This window comes from Hemibagrus wyckioides, linkage group LG09 (genome assembly GCF_019097595.1).
Source record: "Hemibagrus wyckioides isolate EC202008001 linkage group LG09, SWU_Hwy_1.0, whole genome shotgun sequence".
NCBI classification, from domain to species: domain Eukaryota; kingdom Metazoa; phylum Chordata; class Actinopteri; order Siluriformes; family Bagridae; genus Hemibagrus; species Hemibagrus wyckioides.
Window position 1 is genome coordinate 28,333,157 of NC_080718.1, and position 22,950 is coordinate 28,356,106.

At 43.9% G+C, this 22,950-nt stretch overlaps 2 protein-coding genes across 3 annotated transcripts in view; one reads left to right on the plus strand and one right to left on the minus strand.

Moving 5' to 3' along the window:
* Positions 1-9,977, minus strand: part of rtn4ip1 (reticulon 4 interacting protein 1) — a 20,915-nt gene extending 10,938 nt beyond the window's left edge. Inside the window, exons 1-3 of the mRNA XM_058399298.1 lie at positions 9,465-9,977; positions 7,974-8,125; positions 6,549-6,617 (exon numbers count right to left, since the gene is read on the minus strand). Of these exons, the coding sequence (XP_058255281.1) occupies positions 6,549-6,617; positions 7,974-8,125; positions 9,465-9,717 (474 nt within the window). The 5' untranslated portion in view covers positions 9,718-9,977. The remainder of the gene's footprint in view (positions 1-6,548; positions 6,618-7,973; positions 8,126-9,464) is intronic.
* Positions 9,978-10,289: 312 nt separating this feature from the next.
* Positions 10,290-22,608, plus strand: qrsl1 (glutaminyl-tRNA amidotransferase subunit QRSL1). Of its 2 annotated transcripts, XM_058399295.1 has the most exons (11): positions 10,290-10,421; positions 10,762-10,921; positions 13,419-13,517; positions 13,614-13,710; positions 13,911-14,075; positions 15,493-15,668; positions 16,292-16,404; positions 16,864-17,056; positions 17,147-17,264; positions 17,501-17,706; positions 22,058-22,607. In XM_058399295.1, the coding sequence occupies exons 1-11, from the start codon at positions 10,398-10,400 to the stop codon at positions 22,276-22,278; spliced, it is 1,572 nt and encodes a 523-aa protein (XP_058255278.1). In that variant the 5' UTR covers positions 10,290-10,397; the 3' UTR covers positions 22,279-22,607. The 2 variants fall into 2 exon arrangements, with proteins under 2 accessions (XP_058255278.1, XP_058255279.1); XM_058399296.1 differs by lacking the exons at positions 10,290-10,421; positions 10,762-10,921 and adding an exon at positions 12,960-13,235 and having other exon boundaries at positions 22,058-22,608.
* The last annotated feature ends 342 nt before the right edge of the window (positions 22,609-22,950 follow it).

Consider the following 22,950-nt stretch of genomic DNA (forward strand, 5'->3'; position numbering starts at 1 on the left):
AACCAACCTGTACACACCTCAACAAACCAACCTGTACACACCTCAACAAACCAACCTGTACACACCTCAACAAACCAACCTGTACACACCTCAACAAACCAACCTGTACACACCTCAACAAACCAACCTGTACACACCTCAACAAACCGACCTGTACACACCTCAACAAACCGACCTGTACACACCTCAACAAACCGACCTGTACACACCTCAACAAACCGACCTGTACACACCTCAACAAACCGACCTGTACACACCTCAACAAACCGACCTGTACACACCTCAACAAACCGACCTGTACACACCTCAACAAACCGACCTGTACACACCTCAACAAACCAACCTGTACACACCTCAACAAACCAACCTGTACACAGCTCAACAAACCAACCTGTACACAGCTCAACAAACCAACCTGTACACAGCTCAACAAACCAACCTGTACACAGCTCAACAAACCAACCTGTACACAGCTCAACAAACCAACCTGTACACACCTCAACAAACCAACCTGTACACACCTCAACAAACCAACCTGTACACACCTCAACAAACCAACCTGTACACACTTCAACAAACCAACCTGTACACAGCTCAACAAACCAACCTGTACACAGCTCAACAAACCAACCTGTACACACCTCAACAAACCAACCTGTACACACCTCAACAAACCAACCTGTACACACCTCAACAAACCAACCTGTACACACTTCAACAAACCAACCTGTACACACTTCAACAAACCAACCTGTACACACTTCAACAAACCAACCTGTACACACTTCAACAAACCAACCTGTACACAGCTCAACAAACCAACCTGTACACAGCTCAACAAACCAACCTGTACACAGCTCAACAAACCAACCTGTACACACCTCAACAAACCAACCTGTACACACCTCAACAAACCTGTACACACCTCAACAAACCAACCTGTACACAGCTCAACAAACCAACCTGTACACACCTCAACAAACCAACCTGTACACAGCTCAACAAACCAACCTGTACACAGCTCAACAAACCAACCTGTACACAGCTCAACAAACCAACCTGTACACAGCTCAACAAACCAACCTGTACACAGCTCAACAAACCAACCTGTACACAGCTCAACAAACCAACCTGTACACAGCTCAACAAACCAACCTGTACACAGCTCAACAAACCAACCTGTACACACCTCAACAAACCAACCTGTACACACCTCAACAAACCAACCTGTACACACCTCAACAAACCAACCTGTACACACCTCAACAAACCAACCTGTACACACCTCAACAAACCAACCTGTACACACCTCAACAAACCTGTACACACCTCAACAAACCAACCTGTACACACTTCAACAAACCAACCTGTACACACCTCAACAAACCAACCTGTACACAGCTCAACAAACCAACCTGTACACAGCTCAACAAACCTGTACACAGCTCAACAAACCAACCTGTACACACCTCAACAAACCTGTACACACCTCAACAAACCAACCTGTACACAGCTCAACAAACCAACCTGTACACACCTCAACAAACCAACCTGTACACAGCTCAACAAACCAACCTGTACACAGCTCAACAAACCTGTACACAGCTCAACAAACCAACCTGTACACACCTCAACAAACCTGTACACACCTCAACAAACCAACCTGTACACACCTCAACAAACCAACCTGTACACACCTCAACAAACCAACCTGTACACACCTCAACAAACCAACCTGTACACACCTCAACAAACCAACCTGTACACACCTCAACCAACCTGTACACAGCTCAACAAACCAACCTGTACACACCTCAACAAACCAACCTGTACACACCTCAACAAACCAACCTGTACACACCTCAACAAACCTGTACACACCTCAACAAACCAACCTGTACACACCTCAACAAACCAACCTGTACACACCTCAACAAACCAACCTGTACACACCTCAACAAACCAACCTGTACACACCTCAACAAACCAACCTGTACACACCTCAACAAACCAACCTGTACACAGCTCAACAAACCGACCTGTACACAGCTCAACAAACCGACCTGTACACAGCTCAACAAACCGACCTGTACACAGCTCAACAAACCGACCTGTACACAGCTCAACAAACCGACCTGTACACACCTCAACAAACCTGTACACACCTCAACAAACCAACCTGTACACACCTCAACAAACCAACCTGTACACACCTCAACAAACCAACCTGTACACAGCTCAACAAACCAACCTGTACACAGCTCAACAAACCTGTACACACCTCAACAAACCAACCTGTACACAGCTCAACAAACCTGTACACAGCTCAACAAACCAACCTGTACACAGCTCAACAAACCAACCTGTACACAGCTCAACAAACCAACCTGTACACAGCTCAACAAACCAACCTGTACACACCTCAACAAACCAACCTGTACACACCTCAACAAACCAACCTGTACACACCTCAACAAACCAACCTGTACACACCTCAACAAACCTGTACACACCTCAACAAACCAACCTGTACACACTTCAACAAACCAACCTGTACACACCTCAACAAACCAACCTGTACACAGCTCAACAAACCAACCTGTACACAGCTCAACAAACCAACCTGTACACAGCTCAACAAACCAACCTGTACACAGCTCAACAAACCAACCTGTACACAGCTCAACAAACCAACCTGTACACAGCTCAACAAACCAACCTGTACACAGCTCAACAAACCAACCTGTACACAGCTCAACAAACCTGTACACAGCTCAACAAACCAACCTGTACACACCTCAACAAACCTGTACACACCTCAACAAACCAACCTGTACACAGCTCAACAAACCAACCTGTACACACCTCAACAAACCAACCTGTACACACCTCAACAAACCAACCTGTACACAGCTCAACAAACCAACCTGTACACAGCTCAACAAACCAACCTGTACACAGCTCAACAAACCAACCTGTACACACCTCAACAAACCAACCTGTACACACCTCAACAAACCAACCTATACACACCTCAACAAACCAACCTGTACACACCTCAACAAACCTGTACACACCTCAACAAACCAACCTGTACACACTTCAACAAACCAACCTGTACACACCTCAACAAACCAACCTGTACACAGCTCAACAAACCAACCTGTACACAGCTCAACAAACCAACCTGTACACAGCTCAACAAACCAACCTGTACACACCTCAACAAACCAACCTGTACACACCTCAACAAACCAACCTGTACACAGCTCAACAAACCAACCTGTACACACCTCAACAAACCAACCTGTACACACCTCAACAAACCTGTACACACCTCAACAAACCAACCTGTACACACTTCAACAAACCAACCTGTACACAGCTCAACAAACCAACCTGTACACAGCTCAACAAACCAACCTGTACACAGCTCAACAAACCTGTACACAGCTCAACAAACCAACCTGTACACACCTCAACAAACCTGTACACACCTCAACAAACCAACCTGTACACAGCTCAACAAACCAACCTGTACACACCTCAACAAACCAACCTGTACACACCTCAACAAACCAACCTGTACACAGCTCAACAAACCTGTACACAGCTCAACAAACCAACCTGTACACACCTCAACAAACCTGTACACACCTCAACAAACCAACCTGTACACACCTCAACAAACCAACCTGTACACACCTCAACAAACCAACCTGTACACACCTCAACAAACCAACCTGTACACAGCTCAACAAACCAACCTGTACACACCTCAACAAACCAACCTGTACACACCTCAACAAACCAACCTGTACACACCTCAACAAACCAACCTGTACACACCTCAACAAACCTGTACACACCTCAACAAACCAACCTGTACACACCTCAACAAACCAACCTGTACACACCTCAACAAACCAACCTGTACACACCTCAACAAACCGACCTGTACACACCTCAACAAACCGACCTGTACACACCTCAACAAACCGACCTGTACACAGCTCAACAAACCGACCTGTACACAGCTCAACAAACCGACCTGTACACAGCTCAACAAACCGACCTGTACACACCTCAACAAACCGACCTGTACACAGCTCAACAAACCGACCTGTACACAGCTCAACAAACCGACCTGTACACAGCTCAACAAACCTGTACACAGCTCAACAAACCAACCTGTACACAGCTCAACAAACCAACCTGTACACAGCTCAACAAACCAACCTGTACACAGCTCAACAAACCAACCTGTACACACCTCAACAAACCTGTACACAGCTCAACAAACCAACCTGTACACAGCTCAACAAACCAACCTGTACACAGCTCAACAAACCAACCTGTACACACCTCAACAAACCAACCTGTACACACCTCAACAAACCAACCTGTACACACCTCAACAAACCTGTACACACCTCAACAAACCAACCTGTACACACCTCAACAAACCTGTACACACCTCAACAAACCAACCTGTACACACCTCAACAAACCAACCTGTACACACCTCAACAAACCTGTACACCTCAACAAACCTGTACACCTCAACAAACCAACCTGTACACACCTCAACAAACCAACCTGTACACACCTCAACAAACCAACCTGTACACACCTCAACAAACCAACCTGTACACACCTCAACAAACCAACCTGTACACACCTCAACAAACCAACCTGTACACAGCTCAACAAACCAACCTGTACACAGCTCAACAAACCAACCTGTACACACCTCAACAAACCAACCTGTACACACCTCAACAAACCAACCTGTACACAGCTCAACAAACCAACCTGTACACAGCTCAACAAACCAACCTGTACACAGCTCAACAAACCTGTACACAGCTCAACAAACCAACCTGTACACAGCTCAACAAACCAACCTGTACACAGCTCAACAAACCAACCTGTACACAGCTCAACAAACCAACCTGTACACAGCTCAACAAACCAACCTGTACACAGCTCAACAAACCAACCTGTACACAGCTCAACAAACCAACCTGTACACACCTCAACAAAACAACCTGTACACACCTCAACAAAACAACCTGTACACACCTCAACAAACCAACCTGTACACAGCTCAACAAACCAACCTGTACACAGCTCAACAAACCTGTACACACCTCAACAAACCAACCTGTACACACCTCAACAAACCTGTACACACCTCAACAAACCAACCTGTACACACCTCAACAAACCTGTACACACCTCAACAAACCAACCTGTACACACCTCAACAAACCTGTACACACCTCAACAAACCAACCTGTACACACCTCAACAAACCAACCTGTACACACCTCAACAAACCTGTACACCTCAACAAACCAACCTGTACACACCTCAACAAACCAACCTGTACACACCTCAACAAACCAACCTGTACACACCTCAACAAACCAACCTGTACACACCTCAACAAACCAACCTGTACACACCTCAACAAACCAACCTGTACACACCTCAACAAACCAACCTGTACACAGCTCAACAAACCAACCTGTACACACCTCAACAAACCTGTACACAGCTCAACAAACCAACCTGTACACAGCTCAACAAACCAACCTGTACACAGCTCAACAAACCAACCTGTACACAGCTCAACAAACCAACCTGTACACACCTCAACAAACCAACCTGTACACAGCTCAACAAACCAACCTGTACACAGCTCAACAAACCAACCTGTACACAGCTCAACAAACCAACCTGTACACAGCTCAACAAACCAACCTGTACACAGCTCAACAAACCAACCTGTACACACCTCAACAAACCAACCTGTACACACCTCAACAAACCAACCTGTACACACCTCAACAAACCAACCTGTACACACCTCAACAAACCTGTACACAGCTCAACAAACCTGTACACACCTCAACAAACCTGTACACACCTCAACAAACCAACCTGTACACACCTCAACAAACCTGTACACACCTCAACAAACCAACCTGTACACAGCTCAACCAACCAACCTGTACACACCTCAACCAACCGACCTGTACACACCTCAACAAACCTGTACACACCTCAACAAACCTGTACACACCTCAACAAACCTGTACACACCTCAACAAACCAACCTGTACACACCTCAACAAACCAACCTGTACACACCTCAACAAACAAACCTGTACACACCTCAACAAACCTGTACACACCTCAACAAACCAACCTGTACACACCTCAACAAACCAACCTGTACACACCTCAACAAACCAACCTGTACACACCTCAACAAACCTGTACACACCTCAACAAACCTGTACACACCTCAACAAACCAACCTGTACACACCTCAACAAACCTGTACACACCTCAACAAACCTTTACGCAATTACTCAGTCAGTAACATTGGTTTGTATCAGTGAGTTTGTGCAGGGAATATTCATCGTCATTGATTCTAATGTGTGATATTCAACACACTTAATTAAACACACAAAGTTTTGCTTGTAGATATAAAGCATGTTTGTGAAGACAGTTGCGTCTCATCAACAGGTTGTTACCTCGTTAGCGCTGAGCACGACGAACTCGGCCAAGCTGCCCTGCTTCCATGGAGGAATCGCAGCCCAAACCTAACACACACACACAAACACACACAAACCATACACACACACACACACACAGACTCATTATAAAACCTCTAATCACATGAACAATAACTAAACACTACAACACTGTAATACGACAAAAATACAAACAGAACCAATCAGATTACAGGAAATAAAAATATTAAAAAATAAAAATATTAAATGTCTGTAGTCCAGTGTTTCTAGTTTTCTAAACACACCCCATCTCAGTTTCTGCAGCAGATCCTCTAACGGAAAAACGCCACTGCTGAAATGACCCGACTTTACTGTGGTATTCTTCAACATTTGTGAAGCAACTTGAGTTTGTTTTTTGTTTTTTTAAGGAAAACTACCTGAATTAGTGAAGCTGGCAGGACAACACACTGGGCACTGTCCATGAAACCAGAACTGACCCCTTCACTTCACTCTGGACAATTCAGAGTTAAATTTTTTTTTTTTATTTAATTACTTTTTAAAGTACATCGAACATCCATCTGGTCCAAGTTCAAGAGGCTCATGATAACCAGGGTTGCCTGATACACCTTAAACCCTGCCCATTTTAAAAGAAAATACCATCCCCCAAAGTGCATAGTGCGATAACTAATACAATAACAAACAGAAAACCCAAAATAAAGTGGGTTAGTGCAAAGGGCACTATTTAGACACACACACACACTACGTTAGATACCTGTATCCGTTTCATAATCAATGACATCAGAATTTTATAGCAGAATAACAGCGTACTTTTAATAGTGACTTAAAGCAGAGAATCTTCTCAGAACTGATGAGAACGTCTCTTGAGATATTATAGAACAGATCACTCTCCTATTCTTTACTGTAGGACTTTCTGTATTTCCCCCACCTTGGCATGATCATGATGATGATGAAACACTTACAGCTTTGCTAATAACTTTGTGATATCGGCTTAACAAGTACAACGTTCACAACAACCCGCCAATCAGGATCGAAGACTGGACAGGACTGGACAGGACTGTCCTCAACCTTATCGGCTAAAAACGAAACCATTTTATTAAAACCTCAATTATACTTTATTGTAAAATTCGTTTAAATTGGAAAATTTAATTAAATGTCATGTTTATAGTCCAAAATAAAAACTGGTTGCATCAAAAACCAGCCCAAATTTTATCAACCCGCTCCAGTGCGTTTTTTCCCGGTAAGACATGACCAAAAAGGAGCCCGATTAGGGGGGAACCCTCCCAATCTGGTAACAGTGATGATAACAACAGCAGCACATTTTAAATACTTCAGTAAGTCACGTTTGTTTAGTTTTGATTATTTTAACATAATAAATATAAATGATGATGATAATGATGAGGAGGAGGAGCTTGTTCTTGGTTTTACCTCATCTCCAGGTTTGAAGTAACCCACGTCCAGGCCGCACTCCATGACCACCCCCGACACGTCACGGCCCAGGATCAGAGGAAACTCACTGCCCGCCTTGTTCATGTTCAGAGGGTCGCGCTTCATGGCCAGAGTGGCAGCACCGTAACCTCCTGGCAGAGTCGAGGGCGAGGACAACGATGATGAATAAAAACATGTGAGAAAGACACAGGTTACGACTGCAGAGTCTGAAGATTATTTGTGATTACGCTGCATGAGAAAAATAAATCCATATATTTTTGACCAGTAAGACTAGGACGAAAGAAATGGCAGCCTGTAGAGAGAGAAAGCGCTCATGTGAGTCTGTGATAATCAACATGCTGCAATGGATGGGATGCATTACTACGAGATTTACTGCAATACTATGAGATCAACTGCATGATTTACCACTGCATTAGTGTGAGATTTACTGCATTACTGCGAGATTTACTCCATTACTACAAGTTTTGCTGCAATACTGCAAGATTTACTGCCTTACTGCGAGATTTACTGCATGATTTACTACTGCATTACTGCAAGATTTAATGCATTAGTGTGAGATTTACTGCATTAATGTGAGATTTACTACTGCATTACTGCGAGATTTACTCCATTACTACAAGTTTTGCTGCAATACTGCAAGATTTACTGCCTTACTGCGAGATTTACTGCATGATTTACTACTGCATTACTGCAAGATTTAATGCATTAGTGTGAGATTTACTGCTGTATTACTACAAGTTTTACTGCATTACTGCGAGATTTACTGCAAGATTTATCCCTCTTTGCTCTTAGTAGGCGTGTTTTCGTTGTATAAGGCTGCTTCCTTTGCCTTATATGGAATGGTGTGGGCGTGGCTAAACCCAACCTTTTTTTATTGAAATAACTTGAAACAATACAAATAGAATACAAAGCACATTAAATACAGTTAACAACAAAAAACATTAATTACAACAAATCAAACACAAAGGACAAAGAATTATAAATAATATGGCAGTCCAAAGTAAAGGTAAAAGACACGAGAGGATAGTTATGATATATAAACAGTGGGAAAGATGTAGCAAGAGATGTATTTACTTCAATTAAAAACAGTGTCATAGAAATGTAGAAGTCTACTATTATTCTTCTTAAATCGAATTAGTTTAAGAGAATTCAAAAGTGAGGTCATTTCTATTATGAAAAGGGGGAAATACAATTGTTCCTTTCGACTTCTTTGTTTATGTATAAAGAATTTTGCATTTAAGACGAAATAATTGCTAAACCCAACCTTGCTGTGAAGCCGTTGGGTAATTTGAGTGTCATCACCATGCACATGAAGAAAAGTTTGTTGTTGTTCCTTATTTCTGAGATTATTAAGTTCAGTTTGACTTAAATAAAAAAACATTTACAAAGCTTTTGTGATGTATGTGTTCTATTGTTCAGAATAAAACAAACGCTGACCGCACTTTAAAGTAACTTAACGCAGAGCCTCACCTCTCATGTTGACATCCAAGGGATTGAGTCCAGCTGCATGCACTCTGATGGTCACCTCGTTCGGATAGTGTATGACAGGAAAAGCGGCGTTTCTGGTGAACCTCAGCACACTGTTGTCTCCGTATTTATCAATGACCCAGGCCTGCATTACAGACTGAGGCCTGGAAGAAGAAGTGCTGAAGGTCTGAACACACCCGGCATGTTTATTCAGCCTGAGACACATACCACACACCAGCCTCCTGAGCACGTGCATGCCTACTTATTTAATAATACACACTGACACATACACACTAACACTATGCTAGCACTGAGCCCAAAAACGTCCACCTTTCGTGTTAAAATTGCGTTAGTTTGACACGCAATTAATCTAAACGCGTCTGGTTCACACTTCAATGCTTCAAAGTAAACATAAAGTGGTGAAAAACAAATAAATTACAAAAAAAACCCAATAAACTACACCACGTGAATCTCTCGGCAAAGTCAAATTCAAACAACCTCCTGTACGTGACCTTTCACCTCCCGTTTTTCCTTTTCAACCAATCACGCTACTTCTGACGCGTGATGCTTTCTGGGATATGTAGTTATTCTGGCTGTCGGATGCTCAGCGAAATAAAATATGATCATTACAGCACCGAACGATTGAATTAAGTTAAAATAACAACACATAGCAAAGCTTTATGGTTTTATTTATAAATACGGCGTATAAAACAAACCACAAATTATACACAGGGGATGTTTTTTGTCTGTTTTGATATACGAGAGGTGAAAATATGAACGAGGGATTTGACTCGCGTTATGGATGTGCTGAAGTCGACCAATCAGAGATCAGACCTTCGTGACGTCACACAGGTCGATGGAAAACAACATGGCAGCCTACAGTGAAGGAAGCGCCTGAATGTGAGAAACCCAGAAAAACGAAGGACTTGTGCAGTTATGTTGGGTTTATCTATAAAAGAGGTGATTTTATGACATGATTTTGATATTCAGGATATGTTTACGACGAGCATTTATAAATATGGTATTAAGTTTAATGCGGTACGGTATTAAAATGAAGCTACAGCTCATAGATAGCTTAAAATCATATAGTTATGTGTCGGAAATGATTATTTAGCTCATATTATGGTGTTTAACTAATTGATTATTCTCTCTAAAGCGTACTGTAATCTATTAGGTTACATTTAATACAGTAAAATAGTGTATTTTGTGTTGTAGGTAATAAAATATAATGTTATAGAGTGTAGAGGTCATTACTGGAGGTGGTAATTTAAAAAAGAAGGATTGATGTGATGTCGCTCAGGTCTCTGCGGCTCTGAGGGAAGGAAAGCTCTCGGCTACGGAGCTGTGCAGAAAATGTCTTCAGCGCATAAGGAAGACACGCCACCTCAACGCCTACATCACTGTTACAGAGGAACTAGCAATGAAACAGGCACAGGAAGCGGACAACAGGCTGCTCAGAGGTGTGTGTGTGTGTATGAGAGAGAGAGAGAGAGAGAGGAGGAGAGGGGGAAGAAGAGTGTGAGAGAGAGAGAGAGAGAGAGAGAGAGAGGAGGAGAGGGGGAAGAAAGAGATAGATGGGAGGAGAGGGAGAAGAAGAGTGAGAGAGACAGGAGAAGATGGGGAAGGAGAGGAAAAGAGAGAGAGAGAGAGACAGGAGGAGAGGGTGAAGAAGATTGAGAGACAGGAGGAGAGGGGGAAGAAAGAGTGAGACTGGAGGAGAGGGGGAACAAGTGTGAGAGACAGGAGGAGAGGGGGAAGAAAGAGTGAGACTGGAGGAGAGGGGGAACAAGTGTGAGAGATGGGAGGAGAGGGAGAAGAAGAGTGAGAGAGACAGGAGAAGATGGGGAAGGAGAGGAAAAGAGAGAGAGAGAGAGACAGGAGGAGAGGGTGAAGAAGATTGAGAGACAGGAGGAGAGGGGGAAGAAAGAGTGAGACTGGAGGAGAGGGGGAACAAGTGTGAGAGACAGGAGGAGAGAGGGAAGAAGAGTGAGAGACAGGAGGAGAGGTGGAAGAAGAGTGAGACAGGAGGAGAGGGGGAAGAAAGAGTGAGACTGGAGGAGAGGGGGAAGAAGAATGAGACAGGAGGAGAGGGAAAGAGAGAGAGAGACAGGAGGAGAGGGGGAAGGAGAGAGAAAGGAGGAGAGGGGGAACAAGTGTGAGAGACAGGAGGAGAGAGGGAAGAAGAGTGAGAGACAGGAGGAGAGGTGGAAGAAGAGTGAGACAGGAGGAGAGGGGGAAGAAAGAGTGAGACTGGAGGAGAGGGGGAAGAAGAATGAGACAGGAGGAGAGGGGGAAGAAGAATGAGACAGGAGGAGAGGGAAAGAGAGAGACAGGAGGAGAGGGGGAAGGAGAGAGAAAGGAGGAGAGGGGGAACAAGTGTGAGAGACAGGAGGAGAGGGGGAAGAAGAGTGAGAGACAGGAGGAGAGGGGGAAGAAGAGTGAGAGACAGGAGGAGAGGGGGAAGAAGAGTGAGAGACAGGAGGAGAGGGGGAAGAAGAGTGAGACAGGAGGAGAGAGGGAAGAAGAGTGAGACAGGAGGAGAGGGGGAAGAAGAGTGAGACAGGAGGAGAGGGGGATGAAGAGTGAGACAGGGGGAAAGGGGGAAGAAGAGTGAGACAGGGGGAAAGGGGGAAGAAGAGTGAGACAGGAGGGGAGGGGGAAGAAGAGAGAGACAGGAGGGGAGGGGGATGAAGAGTGAGACAGGGGGAAAGGGGGAAGAAGAGTGAGACAGGAGGAGAGGGGGAAGAAGAGTGAGACAGGAGGAGAGGGGGATGAAGAGTGAGACAGGGGGAAAGGGGGAAGAAGAGTGAGACAGGAGGAGAGGGGGAAGAAGAGTGAGACAGGAGGAGAGGGGGAAGAAGAGTGAGACAGGAGGAGAGGGGGATGAAGAGTGAGACAGGGGGAAAGGGGGAAGAAGAGTGAGACAGGAGGAGAGGGGGAAGGAGAGTGAGACAGGGGGAAAGGGGGAAGAAGAGTGAGACAGGAGGAGAGGGGGAAGGAGAGTGAGACAGGAGGAGAGGGGGAAGAAGAGTGAGACAGGAGGAGAGGGGGATGAAGAGTGAGACAGGAGGAGAGGGGGAAGAAGAGTGAGACAGGGGGAAAGGGGGAAGAAGAGTGAGACAGGAGGAGAGGGGGAAGAAGAGTGAGACAGGGGGAGAGGGGGAAGAAGAGTGAGACAGGAGGAGAGGGGGAAGAAGAGTGAGACAGGAGGAGAGGGGGAAGAAGAGTGAGACAGGAGGAGAGGGGGAAGAAGAGTGAGACAGGAGGAGAGGGGGAAGAAGAGTGAGACAGGAGGAGAGGGGGATGAAGAGTGAGACAGGGGGAAAGGGGGAAGAAGAGTGAGACAGGAGGAGAGGGGGAAGGAGAGTGAGACAGGAGGAGAGGGGGAAGAAGAGTGAGACAGGAGGAGAGGGGGATGAAGAGTGAGACAGGGGGAAAGGGGGAAGAAGAGTGAGACAGGAGGAGAGGGGGAAGGAGAGTGAGACAGGGGGAAAGGGGGAAGAAGCTAACAATAATCATTCATTTATGCATCTTCATGAGCTTTATCCAGGAAGCTTATTCCAGAAATTCCAGGTGTAAGCCAGAAATCAGGAATACACACACTGGAAGGGATACCAAGCCTTCAAAGGAGAAAACATACATACACACACACACACACACACACACACACACACACATACACACTCTCACACACTCAGATTTAGGAGCAATTTAAAGTCACCAGTCACAACATGAGAGGAAACCAGAGAACCAGGAGAAACCTCACATGAAGAGGTGAGAGAGTAACTGAAGCTCGGGATTAAACAGGAAAACCACCACCATCATCATCATCAAAATAAATTCAATATTAATCAGACTTTTAAAATGCTGATCTTCAAAGCTCTGACTTGAGAAGTTGCAGAGTTCTTAATACATAATTAATAGCCATTTTTTATTATTTAAACACACAATGATCAGGTGAAGCTCTCGGCCCTCTGGATGGGATTCCTTTCTCCATGAAGGACAACTTCTGCACAGAGAGGGTGGAGACCACGTGTGCCTCCCGCATGCTCCGAGGTAAAGCAGAGGAAATAAACAGCAGAATAAAAGGCAATAAATATTTCACTGTAACAGAATAACACGGTGTGTGTGTGTCTGTGTGTGTGTGTCTAGGTTATTTTCCGCCCTTTAACGCGACAGTGGTGCAGAAGCTGCTGGATCAGGGGGCAGTGCTCATGGGGAAGACCAACATGGATGAGTTCGCTATGGGGTAACGTCCTAAACCCTGCAGAACACAGAGCAGTAATGTAAAGTATGTCATAGCTGGATTCAGGTCTCTGGGGCTGTCTGACTCTCTCTCTCCATCACTCCATCTCTTTCTCTCTCTCTTTCTCTCTCTCTTTCTCTGTCTCTCTCTCCATCTCACTCTCTTTCTCTACATCTCTGTCTCTCTCACACACACACACACAGCTCAGGCAGCACTGATGGAGCGTTTGGTCCTGTCAGAAATCCCTGGAGTTACTCCTCTCCGTACCGGACACTCAGCCCTGGAACAGATCTAGACTTTGACTGGTCGATTACAGGTGGGAGTTCAGGAGGAAGTGCAGCCGCTGTGGCATCTCTGAGCAGCTTCCTGTGAGTTCATCAAACACTGAACTGCAGTACTCACACAGAAAACCACAAAACACACGCTCTTTACACTACAGGAGCAAAAGTAAATGTACCCCTGAGAGACCCAGAACCTGTTCAAGTGTGACACAGCCCCTGAACAAACACACACAGTCTTTGAAAACACACACAGCCCCTGAACACACACACACACAGCCTTTGAAAACACACACAGCCCCTGAACACACACACAGTCTTTGAAAACACACACACAGCCCCTGAACACACACACACACAGTCTTTGAAAACACACACAGCCCCTGAACACACACACAGTCTTTGAAAACACACACACAGCCCCTGAACACACACACACAGTCTTTGAAAACACACACAGCCCTTGAACACACACACAGTCTTTGAAAACACACACACAGCCCCTGAACACACACAGTCTTTGAAAACACACACACAGCCCCTGAACACACACAGTCTTTGAAAACACACACAGCCCCTGAACACACACACAGTCTTTGAAAACACACACACAGCCCCTGAACACACACACAGTCTTTGAAAACACACACAGCCCCTGAACACACACACAGTCTTTGAAAACACACACACAGCCCCTGAACACACACACAGTCTTTGAAAACACACACACAGCCCCTGAACACACACACAGTCTTTGAAAACACACACAGCCCCTGAACACACACACAGTCTTTGAAAACACACACAGCCCCTGAACACACACACAGTCTTTGAAAACACACACAGCCCCTGAACACACACAGTCTTTGAAAACACACACAGCCCCTGAACACACACACAGTCTTTGAAAACACACACACAGCCCCTGAACACACACACAGCCCCTGAACACACACACAGCCCCTGAACACACACACAGCCCCTGAACACACACACAGCCCCTGAACACACACACAGCCCCTGAACACACACAGCCCCTGAACACACACACAGCCCCTGAACACACACACAGCCCCTGAACACACACAGCCCCTGAACACACACACAGCCCCTGAACACACACAGCCCCTGAACACACACACAGCCCCTGAGTGTATGAATGTTCGAAGGGTCGTGTCATTTTAAATGCAGCACTAACTGACTAACAGCAAATGACATCACACCTAGCGTCACACCGTTAGCTTTAGCATTCAGATGATGGTGAATTTTTAATGTGTTGCTAAATAAATCATACTGTGTGCTAATTTACAAGAGGTTTGTACATGTCTCATCTTCTGGAGTTAAAGAACTGAAGACATGAACCTCAGATCCTGACCATGTCCATGATCCTGACCTCTCTCTCTGTCTCTCTCTCTTTCTCTCTCTCTCTCTCTCTCTCTCTCTCTCTCTCTCTCTCTCTCTCTCTCTCTCCCCCCCCACTCTGTCTCTCTCTCTCTCTCTCTCTCAGTGCCCTGGGTTCAGATACAGGCGGTTCGACCCGTAACCCCGGCTCTCTGTGTGGTGTTGTGGCTCTGAAGCCCAGCTACGGTCTGCTCTCTCGTCACGGCCTCATCCCCCTCGTAAACTCCATGGACGTCCCGGGCATCATGAGCAGGAGCGTTTACGACACCGCCATCGCACTCGGTACCACATCTTATTTACACTCTGATAATTAACTGGACTTTTATTATGGTTTAAATTTTATTTAAATATACTATACAGAAGCGTATATAAACAAAAATATTAAAAATAAATCTGTATCCGTATATAATAAATGCTTATAGACATTTTTTTCAGTATAATATATATTTTATTAAATATTTATTATAAAAAAAATTAAAGCTGTACAAGTTAATTTAATAATCACAAAGAATCACAAAAAAACTAAGCAAAATAACAGCAAAGACATATTAAAATTAATATCATTAAATAATAGCCATAATTATTTAATTAAAAGGTTAGTAATTAATAATAATAATATAACACACAAACAAATCATGTCTTTTTTTATTGGTATCCAAACTATTTGATAATTTAGAATATTTATTTGCCTTTTATATATAATATATATATATTATAAATATATATATATATATATATATATATATATATATATATTTAAATGTTTTTTATTTATTCATTCATTTATTTATTTATTTTTATTATTATTATATTTTTTATTTTTTTAATTTATTTACTGAATTAATAGTAGTGTTTTTTTTGTTTTTGTGCATCTAAAACTGAGTGCATCTAAAACATCTGTGCAGATGTTCTTCAGGGTCGTGACGTGAATGACTCCACTACGGTCCATGTTCCTGATTCTCCTGCCCCTCTCCCTCAGGAGTTTGATATCAGAGATCTCTGTGTGGGCGTCCCGAAGGTGAGCGTCCACTCATGTAGAATAATCACATGACGTGTTCCACTTTAGATCCTGATCACTCTCACCTGCGCTGCCATCTCTACAGGATGTGTGTTCAGTCTTCATTAATAGCACAGATCTGAATTCTGTATTCTGATTGGTCAGTATGTAATGTTTGAGCCGTTTTCTTAACTTGTAATAACAGTGTAATAACACGTTAATTATGATGCGCAGTATCACAATGCAATGCATATTGCTAGATTTTTCATTTCTGTTAAACGTTTTCTGGCCCAGACGTGAGCACCACTCCTTTAAGAGAGCTTTAGAAAGTATGAACAGAAGGCACAGGGTCACAGGAAAGGGGAGGAAGTTATCTCTTTACATTGTAGCTGCAGTTCTCCTCCCAGGCAGCAGGGGGCTGGAAATATTTCACATTGTCCCTTTAAGCTGTAAATAACTCTGTGTGTGTGTGTGTTGCAGGAGTACCACGCTCCGGGTCTGTCGGCCGACACGCTGGCTCAGTGGACCCGTGTGGCATCCCTGTTTGAGCGAGCTGGGGCACGGGTGCATGAGGTGTCTCTGCCTCACACTCAGTACTCCATCGTGTGTTATCACGTGCTCTGCTGCTGCGAGGTAGCATCCAACATGGCGCGCTTCGACGGCCTGCAGTACGGTGAGATTAAAGACAGACAGAGAGAGAGAGAGAGATTCCAGGTGTGGACAGGTGTGTTCTAGCCAGTCCTGTGTGTTGGTCATGTTGCAGGTCACCGCAGTGCCGTGGAGAGCTCCACTGAAGCGATGTATGCCACCACACGGCACGAGGGCTTCAACGATGTGGTGCGCCGTAGAGTTCTCTCAGGAAACTACTTCCTGTTGAAACAGTGAGGGACTTCCTGTTGTCTTTTTTTGTTCCAATTTTTTTATATTTAACAGAAAAATTACATTTGGAACTCCGGATTGTTCTGGTCCAGTCCAGTGTAACAGTTTAGAACCTAGAACTCTCAGATCCAGTCCAGTGTAACGGTTTAGAACTCAGAACTGTAATCCATTACATTATAGCGGTGTAATATTTTTAGCGCATCCTAACACTCTGAGTTCTCATGTCTGGTGTGTTTAGGAACTACGAGCGCTACTTTGTGAAGGCTCAGCAGATCAGACGTCTGATCACGGAGGATTTCCGCCGCGTCTTCTCCTCGGGCGTGGACGTTCTCCTCACTCCCACCACGCTGAGCGACGCAGCCACATACTCGGACTTCATCGAGGAGGACAATCGGACCCGCAGCGCACAGGACGACGTCTTCACCCAGCCGGCTAACTTAGCAGGTGGGACGTGATCACGTGATCATCTCCACCAATCACACGCTAGGAAAATCTCCTTCATGTTTATTTGACTATGAAGGATGATTATAGAAATATAGAAATAGTCTTCAGCGTCAGCCAATAAAGCCTCCTCTCAAAAGTTTTGGCACCCTTTTGTGCTTGGCCTGTGTGCCAAAGCTTCAGTTCACCTTGTGCAGAAGATGCATTTACAGAAACCAGTTAGTATTGCGGTTTTGTTTTTTATCTCCTGACCAATCAGATTGCACCACTTCGACTCAAGACTGTTGTCTAAATGAGGTCTAGTTACACAAGCAATGCATCTTCTGCCTCCTAAGCTAAAGATTAATAACACAAGCAAGCTAGCTAGAGCTTAACGGTAGTGTTGCCATGGTTACAATGTGAGCATACCCCGTATCAGTATCCCTACATTTGGATGCTAGCCAACAACAAAACAGCAGGGGGCATTATGGCTAACGCTAGTTTTACAGCCTTCACTGCCAGAGAGGCTCCACCTGCTTTCATAGGAACACACACGCACACACACACACACACTCTCACACACACACACACTTGGCGAGTTCTGGGATGAGTACAGAAGCGCTGTTTATTTCCATTACCTCCTCATAACTGAACACACAAAGATCCTTTGCCTTTGGTTAAACACCTGATTTAAGCTGTTTTATTTTGGACGTCATGATTAAAATGACCAGAGATTTACGATGATGATGATGATGATGGAAAATAACCATTACTTGCCGAAAAAACATAAACCAGACGTGTGTGTGTCCTTCTGCGGTTATTTTGCAAAATATATGTAGTCCCTGTGGGTGGGGTTGGTGGAGAAGAGTAACAGTAGGGCTAAGATCCTGTAGGACTTCAAGTTCCAGGCTGATGAAACAGAAGATGGAGCAGAAGATGGTGTGGAAACTCCAGCCGAGAGTAACATCTGCAAGAAGGACCATGAGAAGATCGAGAAGAATCTGGAACTGAAGGAACAAGTGGAATTGATGTGGAAGGTAAAGTGATCTGAATGTTAATTGGAGCACTAGCACTACTAATGCTCCAAGCTAGCAGTGGCTCCAGGAGATCCCTGGCACAACATCTGAGGTTTCTGTCCAGAAGAGTGGAGTCTTAGGAATAGTGAAGAAAAACTTGAAGAAGAAGGACCTTATTTCAGGACCTTGCCCAAAGGTGGAGCTTGGTGGTGCTAGGGCTTGAACCCTGATCCTCTGATCAACAACCCAGAGCACTTGAACCACCACTGCCCCATAAACTAAGAGGAGCCAAGATTGAGAAAGACAACCTCCAATGTGGAGAAGAGATAGACCACTAACTGAAAAAAAAATGTAATCTAAACTGTTAGAAAGATATTTTGCTAAAACGTGTTCATTTCCACTTGGGCTCCCTGCTATTGGAGGTATACCCTACCCATGAACCTTCTCTGTCTTCTATCTTCTAAACCCAGGAAGATTTCTTGCCCAGTACCTTGGCTATCGGATATGTTCTCCAGCATTCAGAGAATTACAAATAGCAGAGAGAAAGTGGAAGAACTCAACACAGATCTGGTCTTTTAGCCATTCTCCTGTCCAAAGTCTCCACTGAAGTCACTTGTACTAAATTTCTGGAGCTTACAAGAACCTTATAAGCTCCACAACATCTTTTCTTCACCATTCCACCCACCAAATCCTCCTCCTCCTCGGTTCTCCCAGACCTGACTTTGAAGACCACCTTTTCTGGTGGGAAGATTGAAGAAAAAAAGTCTGCCAGACCTTCACTCCTACTCAACAACCTTCTCTTTCACTGGCACATTTTTCTAATCTAGCAACATTAGAGATCCTGCAATCCTTCCACCTGCCCACTGGATCCAATCCCTTCCACAATGCTCCATCAATGGACCATCTCACAAGACCTCATTCCCCTTCATATCTGCCGTCATCAATGTCTTCAGATCTGTATTACTTCTTACAATCAGCTCGCTCTCTGTCTCTCACAGAACAATCTCCAAGATCCTAATCAGTCTGGCTTCAAAGTGGTACATTCCACAGAACCTGCCCTTTTGGCCTTCACGGAGAAGCTGCATGCTGATGGATCTGCCAGACTATCATCAGTCCTCCACTCCAACCACAAGACTCTCTCCGTCTTGAAATTTGTAGAACAAACTCATGGCAATGGTTTGCTTCCAGCCGGGAAGATTGGTGATATCAGGTGACCTGCTGGGAATCCACATCTACTCCACCCAGACGTTCCACTGGTGTCCCACAAGGCTTGGTATTTGGCCCTCTGCTGTTTTCTCTCTATACTCAATCTCTTGGTGAAGTCACATAGGTTTTCATACCTCAGCTATGCAGATGACACTCAGCTCATTGTTCCCTTCATTCCCTCAGACACTACTGTTTCTGCCCAGATCTCAGCATCTCCTCATGGATGGACTGCTGTTCCTCAGGATCCTGTGTTCTCCTCTCAGATCTTTCCTTCAGTCACCGCAAGCAACCGTCCATCAGCTGTCCTTCTCCTCTCACGCTGATTTCTTCTCTACAACATCAGAAGTATCTTGTCGTCCGTCTTTATCCACACAGGCCAGTCCCATATGGTTCTTGTTCAGTTCCTTGTCATTTTGAGGGTACCATCCTGGCAGATCTGCCTCTGGGCACCATTCCACATCTGGAGCTGATCCAAAATGATGCAGATATGTGACTTGTTTCCAAATTTTCTGTTCTTCTGGCTTTCCACCAAAACCAGAGCAGCACCCACCAACGTCAAACCACTTATCGCACCTCACCTTGCACCACACTCCATCTGATCTTCTAGCATCATCATCATTGCGACTGATTCCACCATCTCTCAGGACCTGCATCGAGACTTTTCTCTGTTCTGGCACCTTGGTGATGGAATGAACTTCCTCTAGAGTGAAACACTAGCAAACATCTAAACAATGCCTAAAACCCTACCTCTTCCTCAAACCTGCACTATAGTTCGTGGGCTTTTTGTACTATAGTTCCTCTCCAACAGAATATCTGGAACTCTCTGTGACCTCGTGAACCACAATCAGGATGTATTTACTGATATCGACTGACAGAAGTGTTTTGAAGTCGCTCTGGATAATGGCGTTGACCAAACGCCCATCAGCGTATGAGCGTAAATGTGTGACTAGCATGCTAACTTTGAGCTAATATTCAAGCTCCTCATCAGTATCCCTACTGTTTAAACCTGATTTACAGTAAACACAACAGACAAACCACACACACACACACACTAAACACTGTTATCTGATCAGGAAGAGAGTCAGTTTCCCTAGGTCGAGACAATCAGCTAAAGAAGAAGAGGGTTTCTGCACTCGAACAGCTCGTTAAACTCGATGACGTGATGCTTGACTAAGGTTTCGGGTTATTAGTAAGAAGAGGAAGTCTGAGATCACACACACCACACACACACCACACACACACACACACACACACACACACACACACACCTACTATTTCACACAATGATCCTCAGTTCCATTTCTCCAGCAGCTCTGACTCTAGTGCAGCTATAAATCACAGGTTTATAATAATAATAATAATAATAATAATAATACGTTACTGTTGCTATAGTACGTTTTTGTTGCTATGGTAACAGCTCATCCAAAGGAATTGGGATGGATAGATGGCTATGAGACACAATCACACATAAAGAAAGCCTTTATACATTAAACTAAGAAGATTTGTGGAAGGAGTCTCCAGTTCCAGAGGTGAAGCTGATTAGTTTTTGAAGTTCTTCCTGTCTTCAGGAGGGGAGTTGATGCTTCGTGGTTTCATGCTAACATGACCAGGCACGGCTGAAGACCGGATGTTGAGGGGATAAGTGTTTATACCTGCTGTAACAAGTGAGAACGGGAAATTCACAGATAAAACATTAACTGTAGCTATAAACGGATAAAAGTATAATGATTCCTTGGAATGAAAGGCTGTATTGATCTTAAACTTTAAACTTTTTGTATTATATTTCTTATGTTCTGTAAAAGCTGCTTCACAAATAAAATAGAATTTAATTAAATTGAATAGAATTGAATTGAAGGACTTGAGGACATGTTGTTATAAGAAACTGTGGTAACAGTAACATATAAAATACTGTTGATTATTTTCCAATAACAGCATGCGTCCAAGTGCTTTATTCCTTCCTTAATGACATCTTATTATTTGTGATAAAGCCTGGAAATAAAAACAGTAAGAAAAAAATTAAATTAATCTAAAGAAATAATAATAAATAAACACTGAAAGGTGGAAATGTATTTATTTAGCATGTTTATTTATTTGTTTGTTTGTTTGTTTATTTTTAAATCTCTGTGTAAAGTTTTCACTCAACCTCTGTCCAGGTCTCCCCGCCATCACCGTCCCCACGTCCCTCTCCGCCCGAGGACTTCCTATTGGCCTGCAGCTGATCGGTCAGCACCTCCAGGACAGGAAGTTGCTGGCGGCGGCTCACTGGATGGAGCAGCAGCTTGATTTTCCCCGCATCCGATTGGATGAGGAAGATGACCCACAGGAGACAAAATCAGGGTGGAACAGAGAGCGAGAACGCACGTCAGTGGCCTGAACGATGACGAGGTCTGGTACGAACACGTCGTACAGGAAACATCACGGCTTTATGGCTTTTCTGGGATGGGTCTGGGAGTATTATACTCTTTCTTAAAGGCACTTTATCTTTAGCTGGGTTCTGATCGGTCAGAATGTGTTGACGGGTCACCCGTCCGCAGACGCTCCACAGCTAAGACTAAAAATAAACAGGTTTTAAACAAAAAGAAACAACTTTCTGACATCTTCAGGCTGGTGAAGGAACGATAGCTGCTACAGCACAAGTGAACAACTGTAGCGTGGATTTTTCACAACAATAAAGGCAACTAGAAACAGATAAAAATTATTGTCATTTTTTTTTATTAAATAAAGAAATAACATGTCTATATACTTTTCTATATAAGAGAAATGCAAGAAATACATAATAAATAATATATATATATATATATATATATATATATATATATAATTGCTATATATACATATATATATATATATATATGTAATTGCTGCAAAAGGTGTTTTTTTTTGATGAAGGCAAAGTTTGAAGAAAACATTCATTTCCATCAAAATCATTATTTCTGACTCTGACCTGTCAGCATGTCCTGTTCTTCTATTCAGACTAAGTTCGTGTGTTTCCTTGGAAAACAATACAATTTTTTAAAAGATCCCAAACTTTTCAGCGGTAGTGTGT

What these genes read in the sequence shown, in the direction of transcription:
- qrsl1 (XM_058399295.1), top strand. Translation starts at nt 10,398, where the DNA reads ATGTTGGGTTTATCTATAAAAGAG. An exon ending in TGGGTTTATCTATAAAAGAG is followed by an intron (nt 10,422 to 10,761) that starts GTGATTTTATGA and finishes GATGTCGCTCAG; the next exon opens with GTCTCTGCGGCTCTGAGGGA. An exon ending in CTTCGACGGCCTGCAGTACG is followed by an intron (nt 17,057 to 17,146) that starts GTGAGATTAAAG and finishes GTCATGTTGCAG; the next exon opens with GTCACCGCAGTGCCGTGGAG.